Source organism: Stegodyphus dumicola, chromosome 3 (genome assembly GCF_044657685.1).
Source record: "Stegodyphus dumicola isolate Sdum_Otavi_A_Nest chromosome 3, ASM4465768v1".
NCBI lineage: Eukaryota > Metazoa > Arthropoda > Arachnida > Araneae > Eresidae > Stegodyphus > Stegodyphus dumicola.
Window position 1 is genome coordinate 84,039,883 of NC_140770.1, and position 26,171 is coordinate 84,066,053.

The following is a 26,171-nucleotide window of genomic DNA, read 5'->3' on the forward strand; positions in this document are numbered from 1 at the left end:
GCATTGCCCGATTCAGGGTGTTGTTATTCGGTAAAGCATATGATCCTTAATTTCTTTTAAATTAAACCAATTCGTATTAACTAACTGAAATTTCTAAAAGAGAAATGAACGCATTTCTTAATTCCTGATTTATATTTTTTAATGATATATCTAACTGGTATAAATACATTTAATTTAAATTGCTCAAGACAAAAAAAAAAAAAAAAAAAAAAAAAAGAAGAAGAAGAAGAAGAAGAAAAGAAAACGGAAGATTTTGGACGAGGGTCACTGTGGTAGTAGTAAGACAGCAAACGATCAAAATTTTAAGCACCTAATCCGATCGGCGACATGTGGCATAAAAGCCTAATTGAATGTAATTTTTCCCCTGTCATAAAAAATTTCAGAAAACGGACTAAATTTTTTAGTTGACCACTCGTTGTCTTGAGCTCGTTGGTGTGCAGCTTATTATAACGTACAGTCAACTTCGATCAAGCGGGCTGGTACTGGTACTGGGGGCAACTGCTTAAAAATAAATAGTTAATTTCTGTGTTAATAGTTAATTTCTAAGTTAAGCTCACGTTTAATTTAGAAATTAACTATTAACACAGAAATTAACTATTTTATTTTTAAGCAGTTGAAGACGCAGAATAAATTCACTTTACGACGGGAATTAATATTAAAGTATCAGTTTTGAATACATAAAGAACACAGTGTGATTGACAAAAAATAAAATCCTCTGTAAATGAAGAAATTAAGTTATAAATGGTATTAAATACCAGTACTTGCGACAAAACTTGAACGATTTCATGTAGTTCAAAATGATTAAAAACATCGATCAGAACTTTTTTTCCTGGCGAAGTTTCGACAAGGCATTATTGCTCTTGACCTCCGAAACGTTTTTTCTTTCCTGTGAACGTATAATTATCCGTTCTGTGACTGTAACCGTAAACTGTGAACGGATAATTATTCGTTCACAGTTTTCTTTGATGTTTTGGGATACTAATTTCCCCATCATTCTAAAATAAACAGATTCAACTTTTTACTTCCTTGTACGAAGTAAAGGACGTATTGTATCACGAAAAATTCCGGGTATCGTATTTCAACGAAAATATCCATTTTGACCGCTATCGAATGTAATTTAACGATGTTTTTGCCTGACATCTGTACGTAAGGACAGAATGAGGGACTCCTTTTTTTCCAAAACGTATTATAAAATTGATTTAAAAGGGATTCAGCAGAGATTTTTTCATGACATCTTGTACGTACGTATGCATGTATGTATGTATCTCGCATAAACCAAAAACGAATTGCCTCAGAACATTGAAATGTTGTATATTGGACTGCTGTAACATGTAGTTGTGCATTTTGGTTGCAATCGGCGAACCAAAAGTATATAAATATATGTGATAAAAACAATATATAGATATATGTGATAAAAACAAATTTAGAAGTAAGAAATAGTAACGAGCAGAATTTTGATGGCGTAGAAGTATTGATCCATAATGAACAGGAACTGCTTCAAAATGATTGAACTATGTTGTTATAATCTTCCGGTTAAGGTTTTTATGCCTTTATACCTTTAGTTAATTTGAATGCAATAATTGTAGAATTATCAACAATTTAAAAGTTGTTTAACGGCTAAGCCTTTTTTACCATAGTGGCCATATTTGTTTAATTTGAAACTTAGTAGACTAGTGAATTAAGTCAGTTTCTGAACCTTCAGTGTATTTTTGCTGAGTGGGACCAAACATAAACTTTCAGCTTTGTGCACTGAAAAATCTGCCTTCTTGCCTACTGACCGAATTACTTGCTTTTGCGTAGAAACTCTAATTTTAATTGTACAAATTGTTTTTTTAATTGTTTTAATTTATGTATTTTTGTCTTGCTGCGTAGTGAGAACTGAATTAATTAAATGAGAAATATATCTCTAATTAATTTCGAGGAGATAAATTTAAGTGAAATGCAGCAAAAATACATAAAATTTAAATTCCGTACAAGGAAATCATGTGGTGTCCGCCGCATCAGTTCTTTTTAAGAATTGCTCCATTGAATCGGAAACAGGGTGAAACAGAAACATTGAACTCTAATAAAGTAGTTTACCAATCTAGCAGATGGCCACGAGCTTAAGCAAAAGGTTTAGCATTGTGTTTCTCAGTGGCTGCAAGAATAACGAACTCTGATGACAGAAGGCAGTTGGGTGAGGCAAACTTCTGCTCAGGCGGGTCATTGAATTATAGGAATGGCGCGTAGTAATTCTTAATCTATTGTGAATAGATTTAGGACATCATATACTAAGCTCAGAAGTCTACAGAAATATCATAAAGCACTCGCACCGAGCCAACCGACCAGCAACAGGTATTCCATTAACCCCAAGCTACAGGTGAACTATGGTATCAGTTTCGCGACGGATGCTAAAAATGGAATGGAGGTCTGTTATTTTCAGCGTTTAGTCTTTGCTTCTGTCTCTGAAAGCAGTAATAGTTGGGGACTGGTCTGGAGACTACTTGACCAAAGCTATCAACAAATCTTCACCTTGTCCTCACAGAGAACCTCACACTGACCCTCTTTCTGGAATAATGATGTATCATATGAATGGTAGGCGACTGTCTTCCCTTAATCTTTCTCCTTGGCATTCTCACAGCTTAGCGTTATGTTGTTTGGGTATAGAGTTAGGAGTAGGTAAGTTTCATACAGGAAACTTTTTTTCAAGACTAATAACGCTAAGCCGCATGTTGCTCGTGCTATTATGAATACCCTTCATGGACTTGACATGTTGCTCCAATCTTCAGACTCGTCGAGTGATTCGTATCTGGAGCATCATTGATCTGCTATTCGGAAAAGAAGGTCTAGTTGCAAATCTTAGTGCTTTATATCTAATCAAGCAAAGCATTCCTTAAACAATAATTAATCATATCATTAATAGTAAGTCAAGTCATGTAATTGCGTGAATTTCAAAGCTTGACGGTCGCGGTTTGTTCTGAAAAAAATGATAAAATTTGCATAATCGTGCATTATTATTATTATTTCATTTTAATAATTTTTTCCCAATTTTTGGTCATGTATATGTGATTAACATTTTTAGAGATCCTGTTAGTTCGAAATTTCTACGATCTTTCCTTCTTGGAATTGCAATTGCAGTATTCTTATCCTAAAAAAATTAATAAATAAAAAGCTTACGTTTTTGTAATGAAATTATTTATTTGTTCAAACAAACAAGGTTCTTAATTAAACAAAAATAAAATAATGGTAGTTAATTTTAAATACTGCCATAAACTAAATACCTATTTTGTTTTTAACGATAGAGTTCACTGTAAAAATAATGATCAATAAGTGTATATGAAGCTCATAAATTTGTTTCTTTTCGTGGGTTACGTATTTGTTGAACACTGTAGCCTTATCTATATGCAACACGTGTTTAGATTTGAATTTAATCTAACAAGTTATTAGCATGTATATGTTGTATTGTATAATATTTTAATTAATTATTTAATTTAATAACACTTTTAAAGTACACGCTGTTACGTGTGATTCTGTAATTGATTTAAAAGCCTCTTAAAAGCGTTCGCTGTATTGTATTATCTTTGAAACGAATTTAATAGGTTCTTAGAAAAATTTTCTATGCTCTGTGATCTTTGAATTAAATATTTGAAGGCTAATATTATATGTTTAAATTAATTTAATAGCTGCTTGAAAATATATGGTATATTTTGCAGTTTATTTTTTATAGTTAAAATTAATAAAATTATTAAGAGCACAAAATGAAACAAAAAGTTTGCTTGGCCTAGAATGTTAAAAAAGCGATTCAGATAGTTGGAGTTTCCTTTCATTTTAGGCAATTAGTCCGGAAATTGGAATTCTGTTGAGTTAAATTTAAATAAAAGTATTTAGTACTATTTAGAGCAATCGGCAAAATTTTGTGCTGGTATGCAAATCTTAAAGCTACTACAAATATGTTCAGCATATCGAGTGCACACCAATGACCAGTGGTTAAGACCGCTAAATAATAGTTTTTTCGTAGTTTTCCTGGATTTAACGTAATTATGAGCTAATTTTTTTAAACGTCTTTTACGAAGTTATTCCTTCTAAGACAGAGAACGCCGCCCAATTGATATAGTGGTTAACGACCCTGTCTGCCGTACAGAAAGGCCCGTTTCGAATCTCGGAGAAAGCATGGACGTTTGTAAATGTATAGTATCTGTGAGGCCTGGGGGCATTCTAAATATTTTGATCAAATTATAGAGTTTTTGACTGTGTGCATATATCGAAGATTTTATGCAGAATAATCAAAGTGTTGATACCGTTGAGTTTGGATTATGTGAAATTCCCGAAGTGCATTATATTAGATGATGCATATTTGATATTCTTTAAAACATTATTGATTGTAATAATATTTGTATTCTAGATTTGAGTTGTAAGAAATAGTGTGAGGGGGTCTGAATCCCTGGGCCACAACAGAATCATAGTTTGAGAATTACTTATTTTCGTTATTCCGTTTGCTATGAAAATTTATTGGTGGAAATTATCTGTTCTCTTAACGAAATCATGCGATGTTGTTCGAATACAATTATTTATTGAAACCATTTTTAAATGAGTGAATCTCAGAATTTCTCTGAAATCACGGTGAATTTTTAATTTATCTGTGAATCTTATTTTCAATGATTTTCACTGTCTCTAGGAAGGGCAGTTGTCGATCAAGAAATTACAGAGTCATTATCATCGATTACCAAGATCGTAAGAAAGCAGTTACAAGATGATGGCTTTGTAATTATAAAAGAAATGACATTCGTAGTATTATTTTTGGGTAGTCTAGTCAAATCGTGAGGCCCGGTGGCGCAGTGGCTAGCGCGTCGCAACACAGGTCCGGGGCTCGATCCCGGGCTGGGCAAGGTCGACTCAGCCTTTCATCCCTGGAGTGGGTCGATAAAATGAGTACCAAGTTCGCTTGTGGACTAAGCACCAGGGGTCCTACGGTAAGCTGACCACTTGTCCAGGCTTAAGATGCACAATAAACCCGAAACCCACGGTCTAGAGAGCAGATATCAGGCCACTGCCTGCCATGGCTCTCTAAGGGCTGTTTGTGCCGCCGAGTTTAATTTAGTTATTATTTTATTCTAGTCAAATCCCCAGTGAATTACTGCAATCGCCTTCCAGTGTATAGTCAGTCCTAATATGTTTTGATGTCATAATTAAAAGAAATGCTGCGCCATAAATTTTGTAATAATTTCTTTTTGATGGACTATTTCATGTCTATGAATTAAAAAAATGAAAACATTTATTTCCGTTTTTAGATTTATCAAAAATCTGTAGTTATTAATTATGTATAAAATTCCATCCCTTTCTTCATAACTTTTATCTTCTTCTTGGGGCAGTGCATGGGAGGTTTGTAGTTCTACCCATGAGTATTATTAATATAGATAAGTTTCCCACAGAAAGCAATTTGTCTGCTTAGAGAGGGACAATTTGTTTGCAATTTATCTGCTTTAGGGCCTTATTTTATTTATCTGCTTTAGTGAATTAACCAGTCACATATCTAGGGGAAAAATAGAGAATTTTATGAAAAGAATTTCGACAATGACGGGTAAAACGTCTCCGTAAACAATAATAAGGTAATATATGTCTCCGTAAACAATAATAAGGTAATATAAGCCGCGTAAAAGGTAAATTAAAGATGTTACATATTCCACAAAGGCAGCGCCTGCCAGAAACCGATAAACATCATAACGTGATAGTCGAAAAATTTTGCAGGGACTGTGCTAAAGCCATTTTTACTTCATCATAAAGCCAACTATAAAAATTTCATTTCTGAATTGTGTCGCAATTATTGAAAACCTGTAAGAATGGATGTTTACAATGCTTCAGATTTATTTATGTACTTGAAATAATAAAATCATTTAATATTTTTGGTTGCTTTAAGTGTAAAAAATATGAAGTGACAGATTAGAAAAAACTTTATATAAAAAATTATTATTAGATTAGGATTAGAAAAAAATGATCGAATTTAAAAAAAAAAAATATATATTTCTGTAATTTTTATTTCTTACCTTCTTTACCCTATAGAAAGCTGTTTTGTAATTTTCGTTTCTTTTTTTCTCTTTTGCTCAGATGCCGCTTCGTTACTGGAAGCAGGTAATGGAATTTTCTCTTTCTTTTAGAAAACTACTTCTTGTCTTAAATATTTCTACTTCTAAATCTTTCTAGGATATCTGAAGTGATAGTAGTAATTTTAATAATTGTCTTACATGTAACACTGAAATCAGTGACTATATTTGTCCTGCATCTTTCAGTATAAAGGTAGTAGAATACCTTTCAATCTTATAGAATGCTTATACTTTTTTTAACTGAAATTCATACGCTTATTGATATAGCGATTTTTTCATAAATTTCATGAAACATAAGTTTCTTGTCATTCGGTTTCGTTTTATATAAACCTTTTATATAAGTCTTCTTGTTTTATATATATTATGGTTTAGCCATATAATTCTTTAAACTTGTTAACCGGAGAAGAAATATCCATTTCTAATTTTAAGAAGACATATGCATAGAGACAACTGTGCACTGTGCATAGAGACAACACATTACCTCGTCTAGAATTTTAAATAAGAGTACTTCGAAACATAATTTTGAAAGGTTTTGAGCTTACTCTTCAGTTAGTGGTAATTTTCTCTGAATTAAAGATAGTAGCTGCTACATTCCTGTGCAGAATTTCATTAAATTGAAGTTTGGAAATTCATTTTTACAGATATTAATTCTATATATGCTTATTTTCCCTTGCTGCCTACAATCAAAAACTGTGACTTTTGCATCGTAGGGGCAAAGGTTCGTGCACATAAGATTTTTCGTCAGGTTTTGTTGTTTTACTTATTTATGCTAATTCGAACCTTGAGCTCGCATAAATGAAAACGGGATGATTATTGAAGAAAAGGATGCTTCGAACAACAAATTAATCCATCTTCCTGAAAAAAGGTGTTTTGCTAATAATAAAAGCTGAAATATTTAATATTTAAATTATTTTTAAATCGCTGAACACCTATAATTAAACCTGTGTTCAGTTCTCGGCTAACTGGTTGACGGAACAGAGAAGATTTTGTGGTTTTCGTCATGAATAACGTAAATACGAGCCCATTTCCTTTAGAAAGTACTTCCCTTAGGTTGGTAGCCTTCGTGTGCTTTGCCTTATTCAAATAACCGAACTTTTAGGCATATACCCCTCGTGTGCTTTGTCGTAATCCAAATAATCCTAATCCTGACCTAAAATATATTAATCTGCTACTCAATGTATTCCTCCGTCATTTGAATTAAAAAAAAATAATCTGAAAGCTTTTAGATTTTATGTTGCGCCCAAAGGGACGTTTTTTTAACGTTTTGTGTGCTACCATTATCTATTTAATATCATATTCTTCGAAATTAAACCGTAAAATTCACTTCAACGGAAATATCACAAAATATTTTAAAGACCATATCTTTAGAATTTCCGATACACAGTCTCGCCCGCAGGAGATAATTTTTTCCCTTCTTGCAGTGTTGCCATTGCTCGCTTTGAAATCGTTGAGTTTCTTAATCAAAGACTCAAATGCTTTACAAAATATGAAATAGATAATAAAACATATTCCAAGTTCCAAATTTGTGCTTCCAGATGACCATATTTGGTTGGAAACGTACATTATTCAAAATTTGATGGCTCTAGGTACCGTTGCTTTATCACAGTGCGAGAAACATACATACATTTATTGAGATTCTTCATTATTTAATTCCTTTAAATGTAATACAGGGCTGCAATATTTGTTGGCAGTAATTTGAAAAGTGAATCGACGCAAAATACCGAAACGAAATTAAAAGCCGTTCTAAATTTGTTACTAACGCTGCTTTGGGCTAAAAAGAATCAATTTTGGGCAAATTGCCAAGACTTAACTTTTATGCGGTATCCGATTTTTATACTCATGTTTACAAAACTTTTATACATATTATAAAAAGCGTTTTGACATTTATAATGAGCATAAAGTTTACGTATAGACCGAGGGAATGTACACAGATTTAAATTTTGCCACTTTTACCAAATTTATATTTTTTAATTTAAAAATGATAAACAATTGCAGCATTTAATACACTTAAGCATACCAGGCCTGCTACCAGCAATTGCGAAAATAAAAGCAGGTAAGAACTTTTGTGAACACTGTATATGTATAATCTGTATAAGGTCCACTAGAAACAACTTCAACTAATTTAAATAACAATTGCTGGCGACAGCACGTCGTGTAGCCTAGAGTATTGCCATTGTTCGCTTTTAAATCGTTGAGTTTGCTATTCAAAAATTCGTTAAAGTGTTAAAAATATGAAAATCGATAATAAAACAAATTCCAAATTTCAAATTTGGTCTTCCACATGCCTATATTCGTAGGAGGATTACGTCATTCAAAATTCGACTGCTCTATGTACCGCTGTTTCATCACAATGCGAGAAATATACATAAATTATTTATGCAGATTTTTCAGTATTTAATTTCTTCAAATATAATGCAGGACTCTAATATTTGGTGGCAACAATATAAAAAGTAATTCGCCATTTATAGTGAATCAGCGAAAATGCCAGAACGAAATTAATAGCCCTTCTGGGAAAATAGTCCCTCTGGGCTAAAAATATGACGTAAAAACGTTTTACAGGAGCGCATGCTATTTTAACGTGGGAACTATCCCTATATCATTTCAAATTTATGTCAGTTGTTAATAGCATGTTTAACTTGATAAGTTACGAGGCGCATATTTTGAAAACTGGGATGCGTGCAACTGGAATGATGCATAATAACGTGTCTTCTGCTGTAATTGGGATTATAAGAATTTGTTATCATATTCCATAATGCACCTTGTATGCAACTAGTACGTAATTCTTAGAAGTGTAAAAACGTCTTTCAAAAAGCAAAGTCTTTCAAAACATCTTGAATTACGTTTTTTTTAGTATGTGCATATCATTTTTGTTACCTTGCCCAATATTGCCTTTGCTGTAAATATTGCAGTGCGCCGTATTTATGATTGTCAACCCACAGTTCGAACACAATTTGCAGATAGTAAGGAATGGCCTAGAGGGGCACTGATGCCACCTTAATTTTGGCGTTAGATCTCTTTAACAAGTTTCCCCAAAATTGTTGGATTATTACATTATATTACGCCACATAAGCATGTGCTTATATCCATATAACTTTCCAAATGTTGTCATTTATCAAACTATATGTGCTACCCTTAAGATATGTAAATATCAGTATTGACAGTCAGCAACACATAAGATAATTTGTTTTTCCTATTAATCATTGTGCAGTTGCTTAACAAATAGAACTGTTGAGAAGCTTGAGCGCATTTTTTGTTAATTTATTGCGCGGTATTACACTAGAGGCCATTAATCTACAGATCTTTGAAGACCAAAGATCTTGATGATCCCCGCTGTCCTTCTGTTTAATTTTATTTTAAGAAACCATGTGAACTATCCATCATCCATGATCGTCCGCTTCTGGACCATCGATGATCAGTGGCTTTTACAGTCACCTTTTATTTAATTTTATTATAATATTAGCGGGCAAGCACACCAGATGAACGGGCTGCACGCAAAGCAAAATTTATAAGTTCTATATTCTATGCACCCCTGAAAAGCAAATGTATAAAAGATTTAAATATGAAGGAAATCAGTTGGGTCTTTCCCAGCAACAAACAATTCGTAAATAATTTTTGTTTCCAAACCAGGAAACAAAAACTTTGACACTTCAGGACGTCACCTATGACGTCCTATGACGTCACGGTTTAAAATTAACGTAATATAACAACATTTTCTCGATATCAATAAAAGAATTAACGGGGCAATAGCATATCATGTCAGTTATACTAACCTGAAACAAAAAAGTTGTCAGCAGCAGCTATTTATTTAAAATGCTGACATTTTCAACTTAAAATGAAGTCATATGCAATCGCGTGCTTTCTTCTACGTCAGAATGTGACTTTATGTAATTTTAAAAATATTGAAATTTTTCAGATTTTATATTACGCCCAAAGGCGCTTTTTTAACGTTTTGTGTGTTACGTTTATTTATTAAATATCATGTTCTCCGCACTTAAATCATAAAATTCAATTCAACAAAGTAGTTAAAAAAAGCATGTCTTTAGAATTTCCTATACACAGGTACTGTAGATTAAAAAGATTTTTTTTCGTACAATGTTGCCATTGTTCGCTTTGAAATCGTTGAGGTTTTTAATAAAAAATTCGGTTAAGTTAAATTATGAAATAGAAAAGAAAGAAAAAAATCTGAAATGTTTGAGATTTTACATTACGTCCAAAGGGGCGTTTTTTTAACTTGTTGTGTGTTAACTTTCTTTATTAAATATCATGTTCTCTGCACTTAAACCATAAAATTTAGTTCAATAGCACTTAAACCATAAAATTTAGTGCAATGTCGCAAAATAATTTTAAAATTAGCATATTAGAATTTCCGATACACAGTTCAACGGGCTGCAGATAAAAAAAATTCCTCCGTAGAGTGTTGCCAATGCTCGTTTTTAAATCATTGAGTTTTCGTTGAGTATGGAATCGATAATAAAACAAATTCCAAATTTTAAATTTGGTCTTCCACGTTCATATATTCGTAGGAGGATTACGTCATTCAAAATTGGATGGCTCTAGATACCGTTGTATTATCACAATAAGAAAATAATATGCATACAGATTTTTCCTTATTTAATTTCTTCAAATATAATGCAGGACTCTAATATTTTGTGGCAACAGTTTGAAAAGTGAACCGACATTTATAGGAGTCCGACGCAAAATGCCAAAACGAAAGTAATAGTCCTTCGTGACTCAAATCCCTTTGAACTAATAATAAAGCAAATCCCAGATTCCAAATTCCAAATTTGGGTTTTTCAGAAGCAATCATAATGCGAGAAACATACATACATTTATGCAGATTTTTCATTATTGAATTTCTTCATTATTTATAGCTCTCTAATATTTGGTTGCAACAATTTGAATAATGTTACGCCGTTGATTGTGATTCAATGCAAAATTCCAAATTAAAATTAATAGCCCTTCTGGGACAACAAACGCCCTTTGGGCTAGTAAACTGTTTACTGTTTCACAATGCTATTTTTATTTCATATTTTGTAAAACTTACAAATTTTTGATTAACAAACTCTACGATGTGAAAGCGAGTAGTACCAACACTTTTCGAAATAAAGAAGTTTTTATATCCCGTATACGAGACTGTTGCCAATCGGAAAAATGAGGCCGAACATTAGCGTTTTCAGAGTTTTTAATTAATATCTACAAACCTGCAGCCCACATAATTGTGGTTGGTAGTCCAACGAGAATTTTTGGGACGTAATCAGATTTATAAATTCATAGCTTCTTAATCAACTTTTTTGACAAACGTTCGGCGAGTTTCAATTCCATTTGTTTGTTACAGAACTATTAGAGTCAATATGAATCGCTATTAATCGCTGATTAAAGTCCTATGAAGATGAGAATGATCGAAACGGCTTCCCACGAATGTTTGGAATCCGGGGAGTACCTCTCTCGAAACTGAACTCCCCGCCGTTCCAGAGAAGACAGTGCCACAAACGAACAAACAAATAGACAGACGCGCACAGATTTTAATAGTACAGATGTATCTAACTTATATGGCTTTAAGTGTATTGAACTAAAAATTTGCTCAACTGATAATTTTTAAGAACACTTACCGCATGACTTTAATTAATAAAAGATGTTTCTAACACCATAATTACATACATAATGCAAAATCATTTAGCATTTCTGAAACTTGGACTTAAATTTGCTAATCACGAAAATCAAGCTCTCCTATTGATTTCCTACATAATAAGTTAGTTTCTTACATATTAAATAACATAACTAGGCAGTTAATCTGTTAATTTGAATTTAAATGAAGATAGTATTTTCTAACTATTTATTCATCAGAATTCAATGTTTACAGTTTCTACAGTTAGTTTAGAGTCTATGTTTACAGTTTCTACAGTTAGTTTAGAGTCTATGTTTACAGTTTCTGATATTTCTTTGTAAGTTATATAAACCTGTATAATTCCAAGTAGATTTTTCCTTAAAATGAACTTTAAAGCTTAGTAGGAGCTGCATAATTAGAATTAATTATATTCTACATTAACTATTGCTGTTTTTTCTTTTAATAATGTGTATTTTCCTTTATATTTTGCAAATAATGTGATTGCTGTATTTGTATTCTTTTTTAGGGAGACAGTGCTTTAGACGGGAAATTTGTGAGTATTTATTATGTTGATTTTCATTTTCCGTTTTTAACGTATCGTTTTATTTTATTTTCTTCAGTCACTAATAAATCGTCAGTCATTTCTAAACTTACTAATCAATCTTCATTCATTTCTAAACTTAGTAATCAGTCTTCAGTTATTTCTAAACTTATGAATTATTGTTTCCATAATTAAATTCGTGTGAGTCACTTAATTTAGTTTTTGATATTATCGCTAAAAGAAGCGTTAGTGAACTTCCTTAAATGTTCTCTTGGAAACGAGCCTTTTTTGTAAAACATCTCTCATTTGCTTTTCCTAAATAAAAATTAATCAATCAACTGCTTGTCGTTTTCGCATCTACTTTATATAAAATGGGGATAAATTAAAATTCAAGGCATATTATGTAACTTCTGACTAATTTATAATTTTATGTTAACTTCGTAATTTATGATAGTAGAACTTTCAAAGTCCTAGTATAAGATTAACGGAAATTTTAGATTTTTTTCCCTGGTAAATTTATTTACAATTTTCAGCGTATTAACCTATTATAACCAAAGAAGAAATCTTATATTGACGTTCAAAAACTCTTAAAGAATTCGAAAGCTGTTAACATAAATCCATCTTTTCAGGAAGAAAATAATAATAAAAAAAAAAAAAAGATTTTGTTTAATAAAACAGTGACAAGAAAATTTTTATTAACGTATACAAAGGGGATTTGCTGGCAGAATTGTTTTTTGTCTGAGAAAAAGTAACTTGTGTCGCATATAGAATTTTTCAAAAAACTTGTTGCAGATATCATTCATTTTAAGGTATCAAATTACTCACATATCAGGAGCTTATAATTCACTTTTAGAGTTTAATACGGAAAAGAAAAACAACTTTGTAATCTTTTGTTTTAATTCTCAAGTTTTCTGCGAATGTTTCTGGATAACTTGAATACCTAAACTTAACCCTTGCGGCTGCAAGATTAAGCTAAGCAATTCTTTTTTTCCAAATACGCGCGAGGCCCACCAGCGGCCGAGTCGCTGAATACTGGTAGTTCGGTTCAAGGTTCGAATCCCGCGAACGGGCTGGCTGCATGGGTTCTCCTTAGGAAGTCATCCACGAAGGCATCCCTCCCCTTAGGCAGATAGCCCTCGAGGCTTTGCCATAATCACACACACACACACCAAATACGCGCGATATCTATCAGCGGGAAAATTCGTAATGCTGACTATGTTCGTTTGAGCCTACTGCGATGCTTAAATGAAATGCGAGCTGAGATCGATCGTTGATGACCATCAAAAATTAAAGAGCAGAAATTTTCGAAAATTGGGATTGTAGATTCACTCTAAGTCTAGAAATTTCTCCTGATGCTATTCTCAAGCACAATCCTTACGTGCATCTGGAATACATCTGATTGGTTGAAAAGTCTCTAATTTAGATATCAAACTATGACTCTGATCTAAAATGTTTGGAAATAAGAGTCAGGCTTACCAGGTTACCTCTACGAACCAGTGATGCAACCTGGATTAGATATCTAGCCATTGAAATGAATGAATAGATTATTGTGGATTTGCCCCTGTATGAAGTTAAAATGAGCCAGTTTCATTTAGAAAGTCCTCCATGAAGGTATCATTTCCGTAAGTCGATAGCCATTGCTTTCATCGCATTAAATAACCGCCACATATTTTGCCATATTTAATAAACCTTTTAAGGCAGCTGGCCTCAAATTATTATAATAATTGAAAACCTGCGGTGTTATTCAAATAATTTAACAAGCGGTTTATTACCTAAATAAACGATAGTTAACTACATTATCTAAACATCAATGACTTTGATAAATACTACAGTTTAACTTTAATACCGAGTTCATCAAACTAAAAATATTTTAAGATGTTTTCTGTAAGGTTCTTTAGCTGCCTACAGCCTTAATCAATAACAGTCCTTCCTACAACTTTATCGTAATTCCAATGAAATCACATCTTCAAACGTTTTAAGACCTAATTCATATGATGTGCATTTTACCAGTGCTATAGAAAAGGGAACACACCAACGTAAAAGGTAATATTAAAGAGATTGAAATTAGCAGTGATTTTATAAAAACTTTATGGATATCATTGACTGATGCAAGTCCTTCTTCAGAAACAAAATGATTTTTGCTTTTGAAAGCTGACTTAATCCAATCATCTCTCAAAAACTATAGAACTGTATATGTAATCTGCACTATTTTGATGTTGTTGGTTTTCTAATACATTACTCTCGGTAGGATACTTGTTATATTTTTCATAATTAAATTAAATAATGGTTAAATTATAATTTGAAAGAAAATTAAAACCTGTAGGTATAACTCATAGACTGCCAGAGGTCCACGAAGCAAAATTTAGGAATCAATGATTCATACGATGGCTTCCAGATATGAAAAATTATTTGTGATTGTATTTTCTTCAGATTTAGACTCATGTATAATTCTTTGTATGTGTGTATGATTATGTAATTAATTTTAACAGAGGTATGTAGTATGTTGCTAATTCTTACTTCAAATCGTTATATTTACCTTCTTAATTTTTTTGTTACAGTTTGTGGGACCTGCAGGACCACCTGGACCTCCTGTAAGTCGGTAATTTTAATATTATCAAGTACTTTTTTATTTTTTGTAAAACATTTAATCCTGAAACCCATTAGTAATTAATATATTGTATTAGTTTAAATGTATTTTACTTCTAATTACCTTGCCATTAATACTCAAGCAATTGTTTTAAAATAAATACCGAAATATTTTTTGCAGTAAAATTGCGTAAATACACTCATGTCCAAAATTATGTTTACATGCATAAATTCACGGATTTCTCAGAGACTATGACTTATAATTTAATGAATTTTCGTGGAATCATACATAACATGATGACACATAAATGCAAAAGAAAAAAATTGAAGATCACCTCATATACGAATTTAATATGGAATATGATCTCCCCTGACTTATACACACATATCACAACGTGTTTTAAGGCTGGAAATAACGTTGTTAACCCCAGTTTGGGGAATTAATCTCCACTCTTCCAGCAATGCCGTCTTCAGAGCATTTACATCTCTAGGAGGAAGATGTATACGTGCAATTGCTCTTCGAAGGTAGTCCCATAAGTTCTCTATCGGCTTAAGGTCAAGAGAGTTTGGTGGCCAAGGTATTCGCTTAAGGTCTTCACTTTCAAGGAATTCATCAACGAGGTTTGCTCGATGTGGACGGGCATTATCATCCATAAATAAAAAGTCAAGTCCATATGCACCCTTGAAAAGTCTTACATAAGGATCTAAGACCTCATCTCGATATATCTGGCCTGTCACAGATCCGCTGCTGAACACGTGTAGGGGCGTACGTCCATCGATCATTATTCCACCCCATACCACCACACCTCCACTACCGAAACGGTCACGTTCCACAATGTTCGAGGGATCATTTCGTGTTCCTGACTCCCTCCAGATGTAAACACGTTTAGAATCGCCAGTTAAACTAAACCGAGACTCATCAGTAAAGAGAACATGGGACCATTGATGTTCAGTCCAGTTTTGATGTTCTTTACACCAATTAAAGCGATCCCCCTTTTTCTGTGAAGACAGTAAAACACATACCCTTGGCTTTCTGGTATAAAGGCCTTTTTCATTAAGCCTTCTGTATATTGTTTGCCGTGATGCAACAGTTCGAATGGCGGCTGCAAGCTCTGAACTTAACTACCGAGCAGTAGCCTTTCTGTTACGACGGGCAGTTAATGCCAGATACCGAGCTTCAGAAGCAGTTGTGATTCGTTTCCGACCTTGTCCAGGCCTCTTTACAACACTTCCATCATTTTGAACCTGTTTCCATAGCTTAGAGACTGTCTGTCTTGAAATATTCAGACATGTGGCTGTTTCCATGATTGACTGCCCTGCTTCTAAACGGCCGATAATTCGCCACTTTACAGATTCTTCCAAATGATAGTTCGAAGCCATAACAAACCGCTTTCAGTCCCTACACACTGAAATCAAACGCTATGTTGCAGAAATTCAGTCAAATATTCAGTTTGCGCAAAGCGCTTGATTCACCCTTGGATGACGTAACGCCTAGATTTGCATATCACAAACCGTTTGATTACTTTTGATTAGATAATGCTAATTAGGCTTGGTTTTCACACATTCCCTGCAAATACGGATCACATTGATTCGATATTTCATTGAATATCATCATTTTTGGGTATGTAAAGATAATTTTGGACATGAGTGTATTTTATTAGAGCAAGAAATTTTACATACAGCAAGATATAAGAAAGATTTCATTAAGCAGATAGCCATGAGGGAAAAAGATATAATGATAGCACACAGAAAGAACCAGTAAAAAAGTGCTTGATAATATAATATTTGAAAAAATTTTCTTTTTATTAACTGAGAGAATATTTAAATTTTGTTAACACGTTTAATAATTTCCGGAAAAATTAAATAAACTGCTTACAAATGAGAAAAAATTTTATTTCCTTAATTATTGTTTCTAATTATTAAGCAAATTTTTTTATCATTATCAGTTATTCCCTGAGAAATCTTCAGTTTTTTTTCCGTTTGTGGAACAAGCACAAAATAAAATTAGTTCATTTGGTCGACTAAAGTTTGCGTGTTTTGTTAAGCGAAAGTCATTATTAAACCTTCAGCTGACTTCAAAAATATAAAAAAATATTAATTATCCTTATCTCTGTGAATTTTGTACATAAATATATAACATTTCTTTTATTCAATGTTTTAATGAATAATGAGCATTTGACTGACCAGAATTTTGTTTTACAGGTAGCTTATAAAAATTTTAATTTTTGCTTTCAAAATTCTACCATTACAACTGAAACGGTTTTCATAAAATATCTACCTTATTTAGAGAGATTTTATTAAAGAAAGTATATATTTAAGGAAATATCACTCGTAGCTACCTTTCTTTAACACCTATACACTGGGTACTGTGCACAGAAGTCTTTAGCTGGGCTTTATTTTCGTAAACTTTAGTCGTAAACATATACTTAGAAAGAAAAATGTTTCAAATGACGCAAACATTCATGTTTTCATATATTTAAATTTTAAAAATTTACTTTTATAAAAGTGTGAAATCTAATTTTTTACACATTTTCCCGTTCTTATATTTACGAATATTTTTTACTAATGATAAAAAACTAAAATACAAAAAGTCCGACTCCCGTACTATAAAACATAACCGAGATATTTAATTTCAAAATTTGTGGTATTTGACGTCATTCTGAATTTGCATTCTAGGGTCGGTTAATAAATAAATTAGTCTAATTCGAGATTGATTTTTTGCCTTTAAAATGTCATTCAATGATATTCTTTTTCGATTTAGTAGTGCCTTTATTTATAATTTTGTTATTTTTGTATACCGAAAGAGTTTTTAAGCAACTAAGTGCTAGTTTATAAGTATTTGAAGTCTGAAAATACGTCGTTTATATTCTCATAAAATTTTATTCTTCTAGAATCATAATCTGATAACATTAAATGTTCCTTAAAGTACAAATATTTTTCATTTTTGATTAATGCTAATAATATTACGAGTTGGTTACGAATCAATGCTGTAGTTTTCCAGTGGTTTTTCACAACACGAATTTTAAAATATTCTGTGAATAAGGTCTACTTGAAAAATATGTATTGATCAATTTACATAATTATTTCATTTTATATTTTAACTATAATTTGCATAGAAATTTTCTTCATGTAATCTTTTAACACCAGAAACTATTTTCTAAGCAATATTTTATTTTTAGTTTCGTACAAATGGAACATTTCCCTTTTCAATTTGTATACGCCCTCCAAATATCATTACCGATTTTTTAAAATCAAATATAGGGTGTCACAACAAAAGCGACGGATTTAATAACCTCAAAAACACATTTTTTTTCAGAAAATGGAGAATGTAAAGCAGGTAAATGTTCCAATTTAAGAACGTCGAGTTCGATTTGATCTGTCAACACTGGCATTTCATCACTGTCAGTTCATTTCAGAGCTTCGTTACAGTTTACTCGCCATGAAGCATTAGGCAAAGAAAAAGCAAGTTTTGATTGTAAAATTCATTATGAAGATAGTGAGTGTTTTGCACAGACTGTTCAGAAAGATTCGTGCAATCTTTGGACATGAAAGTGCATTTAATGAAATTAAAGTTAGTAGGTTGATAAAGAAACTGGTGAACCTTGGTAGGCATTAAATCACCAAGCTCTCGATCCAGCCGCTCTGTCGGAAACATCCCTTTTGTGCACAGCGATGTTATTGCAAAACAAAACTGAAGGGCGGTGTTACTGAGAAAACTGTGAAGGATATTTGCCAGACGTTATTTTACATTCTTAAATCCGAACATTTACCTGTTGTAAGTAAGTTAATGTAATGTAATATACGAGTGTGTCGATTATTATCGGCCTCATGGTTAACGCAGCACACCCAACACAGAGCAAAGCAAAACCTGTTGTCAGGGGGAAACCTGTAAATACGTAAAAATCTTTTCTATTTTCTAAACATAAAGTATTTTATTCGGCATTTTCAATTGGGTATTTTTGTTGCGACACCCTTTATCTCGGTCAGTTTTTGTCGTATGGGAGTCACTTTTGTGTTTTATTTTTTATAGCGAGTATAAAATTTTCCCTACATTATAAGTATAGGGACTGAAAGACCGTATAGAAGGTCAGATTTTGTAATTTAAAAATAATAGATTTCTTTAAATTTAGGAGAAACAAAATATGAATCTTTGCTTCATTTAAAACATTTTTGTAAGTGAAAGTTTATATCTACGATCAGTGGTTGCTAAAATAAAGGCCGGATAAGGACATTTGTGGACACGGTGCATATTCGAATTCTGAATCATTATTGATGTTCCGAAATCAAATTTCCCCAAACTATTGAGATAACTTTAATACACGCTAGCTTCCCTTAGGAGGATCTCGCCCTTCATGAACATATAATCTTCGCGTGTTTTCCCTTAATTAAAGCAACTATTTGTAGGATATTTAAATGTTGAAAGGATCATATCTGCTTCACCATTAAAGACAAGGTAAAGGTAATTAATGCTAGTGTGATTTCTGAAATTGAAGTGTAAACTCATGCCAACACTGTCTCATGCCGTGACACTATCGAACTGCTTACAGCTGTTCTTTGTAGCTAAGACAGGTTTGTAGCTAGTCTTTGTAGCTAAGACAGGTTTGCCACACTTAAGAAAGTTCAGGAGTGCAGATCGTTCCTGGCACAAAAATGCTTGTACCGCCCATATTTATAAAATGTACGCGTTGAAGTCGCTGAAATCTTTGTTAGAGAGTCAAAACGAAGTTTTTTTATAAGAAACGCCGAGTTCGAATTTTCTCTGCAGAAATGGTTGGAGAATAATGGTCGCAGACATTTCGTGGTATATTATTGGTTTCCGCTGTATGATAACGTTATAAATTTCTTGAAATGATTCATAATTCCTTTGCGTACTTTGTGGCTATCATCCGATTATAATGTAGCTGTAATTCTCTTCAGATCCTTCCCGTCGGTATGTCAAGCATTGCTCCGTTCTGTGTATCCACGCACATATAATATACAGGATTTTTGACTAACATGAGCAGCGATGACACAATACGAAAAACCACCTACTCTACTGGATAACATTTCCTCTTTTAAAATCCGCTAACTGTTCATAATATCTCGTTTTGCTCTAAGCCATGATCCAATACATTCAGAGAGCGGATCTGTACATCTTTTATATTTCTCAACAATATTGACTATGTTACCAGTATTGCCTCTTATGGCATGATAAGGCAGTGCTACTCTTCTTATTGTCAAAATGAAGGAAATGGCCGTCAAAGTTTAATAGAAGTTACGTTTTATTTAATGATTATTTCCATTTGAATATTACCAGAGTTGCCTTTGATGGCAAAGCTAGCTCGCTAAAATTGAAGTATAAGCTCGATTCGTTTTTCGTGTCGTGATATTAACAGGTTATACAGCAAACTATGACAAATAAGAGTTGCGCAGTTTTTGGATTAGCACAAAAAGACGCAACAACAGTCTGTTAATTTTGTTGTAAGACTCCATATAATGTATCGGCGACACCTATTATTTAACTAAACTTCCCTGTATTGAAAGATTTCTTTGGAGATGCGTCGTCGTTATATTCGTTTTTTCCAATGGCAGATTATTACAGTGTAACACAGTTCCATTAATCTATACAAGGCTAGATGTGGTGGTCTCTTTATTATGGAGGCACCTATTAGGTGGGCCACCATCCCCTCCTATAAAAGGACGGACAGTTACAACCATGCCTTCTCCAGGATTCGAAACCAAGCTCTTCGGTAACGCAGTCAGGCTTCCCTAACCACTGTACCGTCTGGGCGGCTCGTCGTTATATTACCGCACCACATTTACGTGCATATATTCGCCTTTCCCAGCGTCTTTAGAGTAGGATTTAGAGACTTTGATTTATTTGCATAGTTTTAAACTCATACTTATCAGAAATTGCACCTTTCCATAAGAATTAGCAGCTCCTGAATTTTTTTAGTTTAGTAATCTTTGAACATGCATTTCAAAATGTCAAGGTCTTCTTTGTCTATTTAATAAGAGGGCAAATAAAAGAAAGGCAAATAAAGAGAAATCTAATAAGAACCATTCCTGAAGATTATATCTCCAAGAAGTGTTGATAAAGACGCAAGAATATATCTTTACACTTCATCGCAACGATATCTCTACTTTCCTAGAAAGTGCAAAATAATTGCGAAGATGAAATGTCACTCCTTTATCTTTATCCCTGCGATCCCCTTCTAGAGACTAGTTACCGTATGATATTATGGTTTCTGGAAATAGTTTATAATTTCCTCTTTCTTAGATTTAATTGATTGAGATTTTAGACTTAATTGTTACAGATTTTACCAGCAGTAAAAGTCTCCAATGAGAGTTAAATTAAAGTTTAAGAAGAGGATTTTCTTATAGCCTTAGTTCATGCAATAGATAGTATACAATATATACATATACAAATTTATAACAGACTATTTCATCTGCTCTGGGTGACACGAAAAGATGTGAGGAAAATTTTCAGTCAAAAAGATAGTGAGCAAAAATGTGCCGCAAGTTGATTGCTTTTTAAATTATGTATGTAGCTTTCGAAAAATATTTTTAATCCTGTTTTGAATGCGCCATGTCTTGTATCTTAATTATTACTCCGATACCTTTTCTTTTAATTTTATGAAAAAATTGTTATCAATTAATACTGAAGCAATTACTAACGGTATATTATTATGACTAACATTCGTTTCTTATTCATGTGAGTTCTTCTATTTTTCCTTTATTCAGAATTTTTATTTAGTGGTAATTTTCTCCTCCCTATTTTCGAGTGGTGAAATTAGAGAAAAAGTGGAAATACATGAGTAAATAACTGTAACTAGATGTCTTAATACTTCATCAATGTCTTAATACTCTGGCTGGTCGACTGATATTATTTGGGAATCTCTTGAAAAATATTTTGGTCTTTTAGGGTCCAGCTGGTGTTCAAGGCGCTCCAGGAATAAAAGGAGATAGAGGAATGGACGGACAGAAAGGAGAACCCGTAAGTTTACGTTTTATTCCTTTCAAGATTCAAGAAAATGACTTGTCATGTTTTAAGACGTCTGTTCAGTTTTAATTTATTCAATTCTTCGTAATTTTATAGAACGCTATAAAATAGCGAATTATTAAAACCTGAAATAGGGTCTTTAAAGATAAAAAAAAATGGATTTTATTAATACTGTTCAAAATAAATTGAAAGCTGAACACGAAGAGAATTCCAGCAATTTTGTACTTATTGCTAAAGAACAAATCCAGCGCCGGTCTAAATTTAATTTTACCTAATTTCATGTTAGAGTCCTGTTTCGCTTTCCTGCAAAGTATCCGTTAGCGTCTATGTGAGTACTTGCTAGCTACTGAATAATACAGTGTTAAATGGTATACTCCCAATTTCATTTCTTATATTCAAAAACACTTGAACATATTGCACGCTATATTATTAATGTAAAACGATAAATATTACTCTTATCAAAATAAGATTTTATTGGAATTACAGAAAATTTATTGATCTCTGTTTCTTTTTTCTCAACTAGGGTGAAAAAGGTGAAAAGGGTGACTTCGGACCAATGGGTTTGCCGGTAAGTATTTCTATAATAAATAAGTATTTTAAGATATATTTCCACATCAGATTCGTAACTATATTATGATAGGTTTTAAATGTATTTTTTATCACACTGTTATGTAAATAGGTAGTGTTTAAATAATGTACACAGAGTACTTTTTCACTATCATTTGAAAGATGTCTTTTATTACGAATACCGTGGAACCTCATTTTGTCGTTTTAGAATGAAATAAAAAGAGACAAACGATAATATGGGGAAACGGCTAAGCTGGGAAATTATTACACATGGCACGATTAAGTTGGAAAAATATTAAAAATCGTAAATAAGTAATAGTTGTAGCCTTAGACATAAATGCATTACTTTTTAAAAGGTTCACATTGTCTTTTGCTACTAGGCTGAATTTTTTATTAACTGGAAATGCATATTTTTATATTTAAACGTTTTTTAAAGTCCGTGTCTATTTTAGTTTGCCTATATAAAAATCTTGTAACGTTTGGCATACTTTCGTGTACCTTGGTGAATCGTTTTGGTCTTCTTTTCATTTTCTTCCTTCATACCTTTTGTAGACCCAAGCTGAAAACTGACATTGAAACTCACAACTAACAGAATATACAAATGAAAACTAGCAGATGCAAACTTATTAGCAGCTTGCCACAAAATAACATTGCAAATTATCCTAATAGTGCAGAAGCAGAATTGAGAACCATGCGCCAAGTGTGACTACGTTTATATGTTGACAAATGTATAGTCCAAAGATAAAGTTACGCTGAATAATAACGAGGTAGTTCACTTAATTGTTTTTCCAGATATAGGAAATGATGCATGGGGATCGTGATTTTACAATTGATTCATGTCTTTAAACGATAATTTTGGAAACAATAGGCAGGGAAATATATTGTTACGAAATGCCAAGGCACGGTGAGATTCCCCGCAAAGCAGTTTTATGGTTGCCATAAATGGCAAGGGAAGGCAGGGTTGCCACATTTGGTCCATTTGGCAACAAAATTGGCGATATACCATGGACGGATGGAGAACCTTCTGGAACGAATTCTTACCGGTTTAGCCCAGAATGTTCTTGAACACAAGCCGAAAGCTATATAAACCCTGCTGGTCCCCCGTCAGTTAGTGTGTGTGCCTCGTCAAGCGAGCTGATAGTCATTGAGCGAGTGTCTCGAAGTCTAGCGCCGAGTTGGTCGTCGAGTGCATCGAGAGAGTCTTTTAGTGCATCGTCGAGTTTAGTCTTAGACTGTGCTGATTCGACAGCTGTACTCTTGTGTATCGTCAAGTGCATCGCGTAGAGAGTCTCGAGAGTACGTGGAGTTCCGAGAACGACCAAGCAGAATTGGGAGCTGTACTCGGGTGCTTTGCAATCAAGCTGTCTCCACCCTTATTGCCTGACAGTGTGCAGGCTGTGTCGCTGAACGTGTCAGCGTGTTTATAACAGTTCGACGACTGTAAAAGTGATTTTGGAGCTATCTGATTAAAATTAGTAAATAAAGTGTGTTTCGATACTTCATTAAGTGTCGTCGTTCTTCAGTCCAAATCTACAAACCCCGTACGAACGTGAAGGAAGAAAATAACGTAACAACTGGTGTCAGAAAAAAAAAAAAAAAAAAAAAAACGTAACAATATATTATTTGTAAATTGGGACGCAAAATGCGGAGTAATACATACGGATAAATGATTTTTTCGGATAGGATAGATCATAGTTTTAATGTATATTGAATTTATAAATTAAAATTTAAGGAAGAGTCACGGAGAATTCGGATTATCCTTACCCCGGAATCTCGGATTCGTTGTTTTTACACATAAGAGTTTTTACACTAATAACAAAATCTTCTTCCTCATATGGTACCAAATATCAGCAATCAATAAGGAAAGTGAATTTTCAGTATAAGATGTTAAATAGTGCGAATAAAAATTAATATTATAATTGAAAATCAATCTCATTATAATCCCTTAGCTTCCTTACTGTCACGTAAAGTAAAAATATGACATTAAAATAAATCCAAAAATGTTTTGAGTCACAACATAATAAAATGTATCTTACGTTTTTATAACAATTTAATTTTTAATGGTAATAAAATGTGGTACTGTATTATATTGGTTTGCTTATAGAAATAAATTCAATCAAAATTGAAAACGCTGTACTGCGTAAAAAGGCAATTGTTCGCTGTTTAAGCTTCTGCACAGTTAATATAAAAACATGTAATAAACATGAAAACAATTTTTTTCCGAAGTAAGTTTTATGTACTGGTACATGAAGTTTTACAGTTTTCCTGTTAAAGTATTCATAAAGAGCATGTTATCTTGTACAGTGGCCTTAAATTCAAATAGCATACGTACCAAATGCACAATCTGACAGCAGCTTTTGGGCCAGAAATTTTGTATCCCCAAACCATGAAATTTTTTTATTTACTAAATAAATTTTTAATTTCTCTTACTATTTTTTTTTAATATGCATAAGCAAAATATCGCAAAGGGGAAAAATTCAAATTTTTACTTATTTGCTATCTGAAATCTAAAGTTTGGTATCTGCAAGATATTTTTTTTTTTTTGGGTATCACAATACAGTGTGGTTCATAAAGAAGTATAAAGTTTCAATGCACTATGAATCAAGAACAATGTAAGATATGTTACTGGTACTAGAACTGTATGGGATTATTTTAAATTTTCTTACACAGATGTTCTATGTGTGAACCCTTAGTCACACGACACACATCGAGCCAGTAATCCATTTCCTCCCATACGCATGTTAAGGTATCTAAATCAAGTCCATCCATAGCGGCTGTGATACGCTGTTTTAAAATTTTCATGCCATTGATAGATAGATTTTCTAGTTGAAGGTTCTTTTCCGAATTGTGATCGAAAATGCCATTGCAGAGCAGTTGAGGATTCCGTTTTCCTAAATTCAAGAACACAAAAAGGCCTTCTCCACTGCAGACGTCGTCATTTTGACTGACTAGTCATATTATATGCATGCTGTGTCACTTCCTTCAGAGGCGAGACACAAACTGTAAGGGTACATCTACCTTATGGTTCCCTGGGATGGTGGGTGCCTTTGACTGTTACTGTTTTATAGCAGGTGGAAAGTGTTGTACTTCTTTATGAATCACCCTGTATATTCAAAATACAGGTTTTCAGACTTACATGTATTTCAAATAGTTTTAACATGTTTAATTAATCATTAAATAATTTACTCTCATTTAAATCTAATTTATTTAGAATTTTACTAAAAAGAAAATTTTCTAAATGCGACATAACTTGAGAATAAATAATGACAATTTAGTCTGCTTTTCTTATTTATTAAATTTTGCTTCCGCTAATTAATAAATGTATGTATGGCTTTATTAAAATCCTTATAAACCTTTTTTTTTACCTTTTTCACTACAGCTTGACACTTGCTAGTGTTTCATTTTAGATAAAATTTGCAGATCTGGGGAGAAACTATCAGAAATTATCTTCATCACGGATTGTTTTGGGTTGGCCCGTAAATCCTGGCGTTTTTTAAGTTAAAATTGAAAATTTCGTGAGAAAAATAAAATGTTTTGTCAGTGCATTTTATATTATTGGATACAGAATTATGTGACCAACAAAACGATATATACGAGTATTATATTATACTGTATATTTTTTGTTCTTTTCATGTCAGTAAAATGAAGTGTCAAGTCGGCAAAAAAGAGGATTTTTGACAATTTCTCTTTTTTGCGTTTAATCGAGGTGGCAAAAGCTGCTCGAAAGATTTGTGAAGTGCTTGGTGAAAAGAAGCGATGCCTCTTAGGACGGTTCAAAATTAATTTAAGCTATTCATGGATGGCGATTCAACA

General features: G+C 32.8%; 1 protein-coding gene across 1 annotated transcript in view; it reads left to right on the forward strand.

Annotated features, from left to right (window-relative positions):
• The window catches only part of LOC118193495 (uncharacterized), a 111,044-nt gene that overhangs the window by 51,352 nt on the left and 33,521 nt on the right, over positions 1-26,171 (forward strand). The window contains exons 17-21 of the mRNA XM_085812433.1: positions 6,082-6,105; positions 12,209-12,235; positions 14,782-14,814; positions 21,714-21,785; positions 22,315-22,359. Of these exons, the coding sequence (XP_085668559.1) occupies positions 6,082-6,105; positions 12,209-12,235; positions 14,782-14,814; positions 21,714-21,785; positions 22,315-22,359 (201 nt within the window). The remainder of the gene's footprint in view (positions 1-6,081; positions 6,106-12,208; positions 12,236-14,781; positions 14,815-21,713; positions 21,786-22,314; positions 22,360-26,171) is intronic.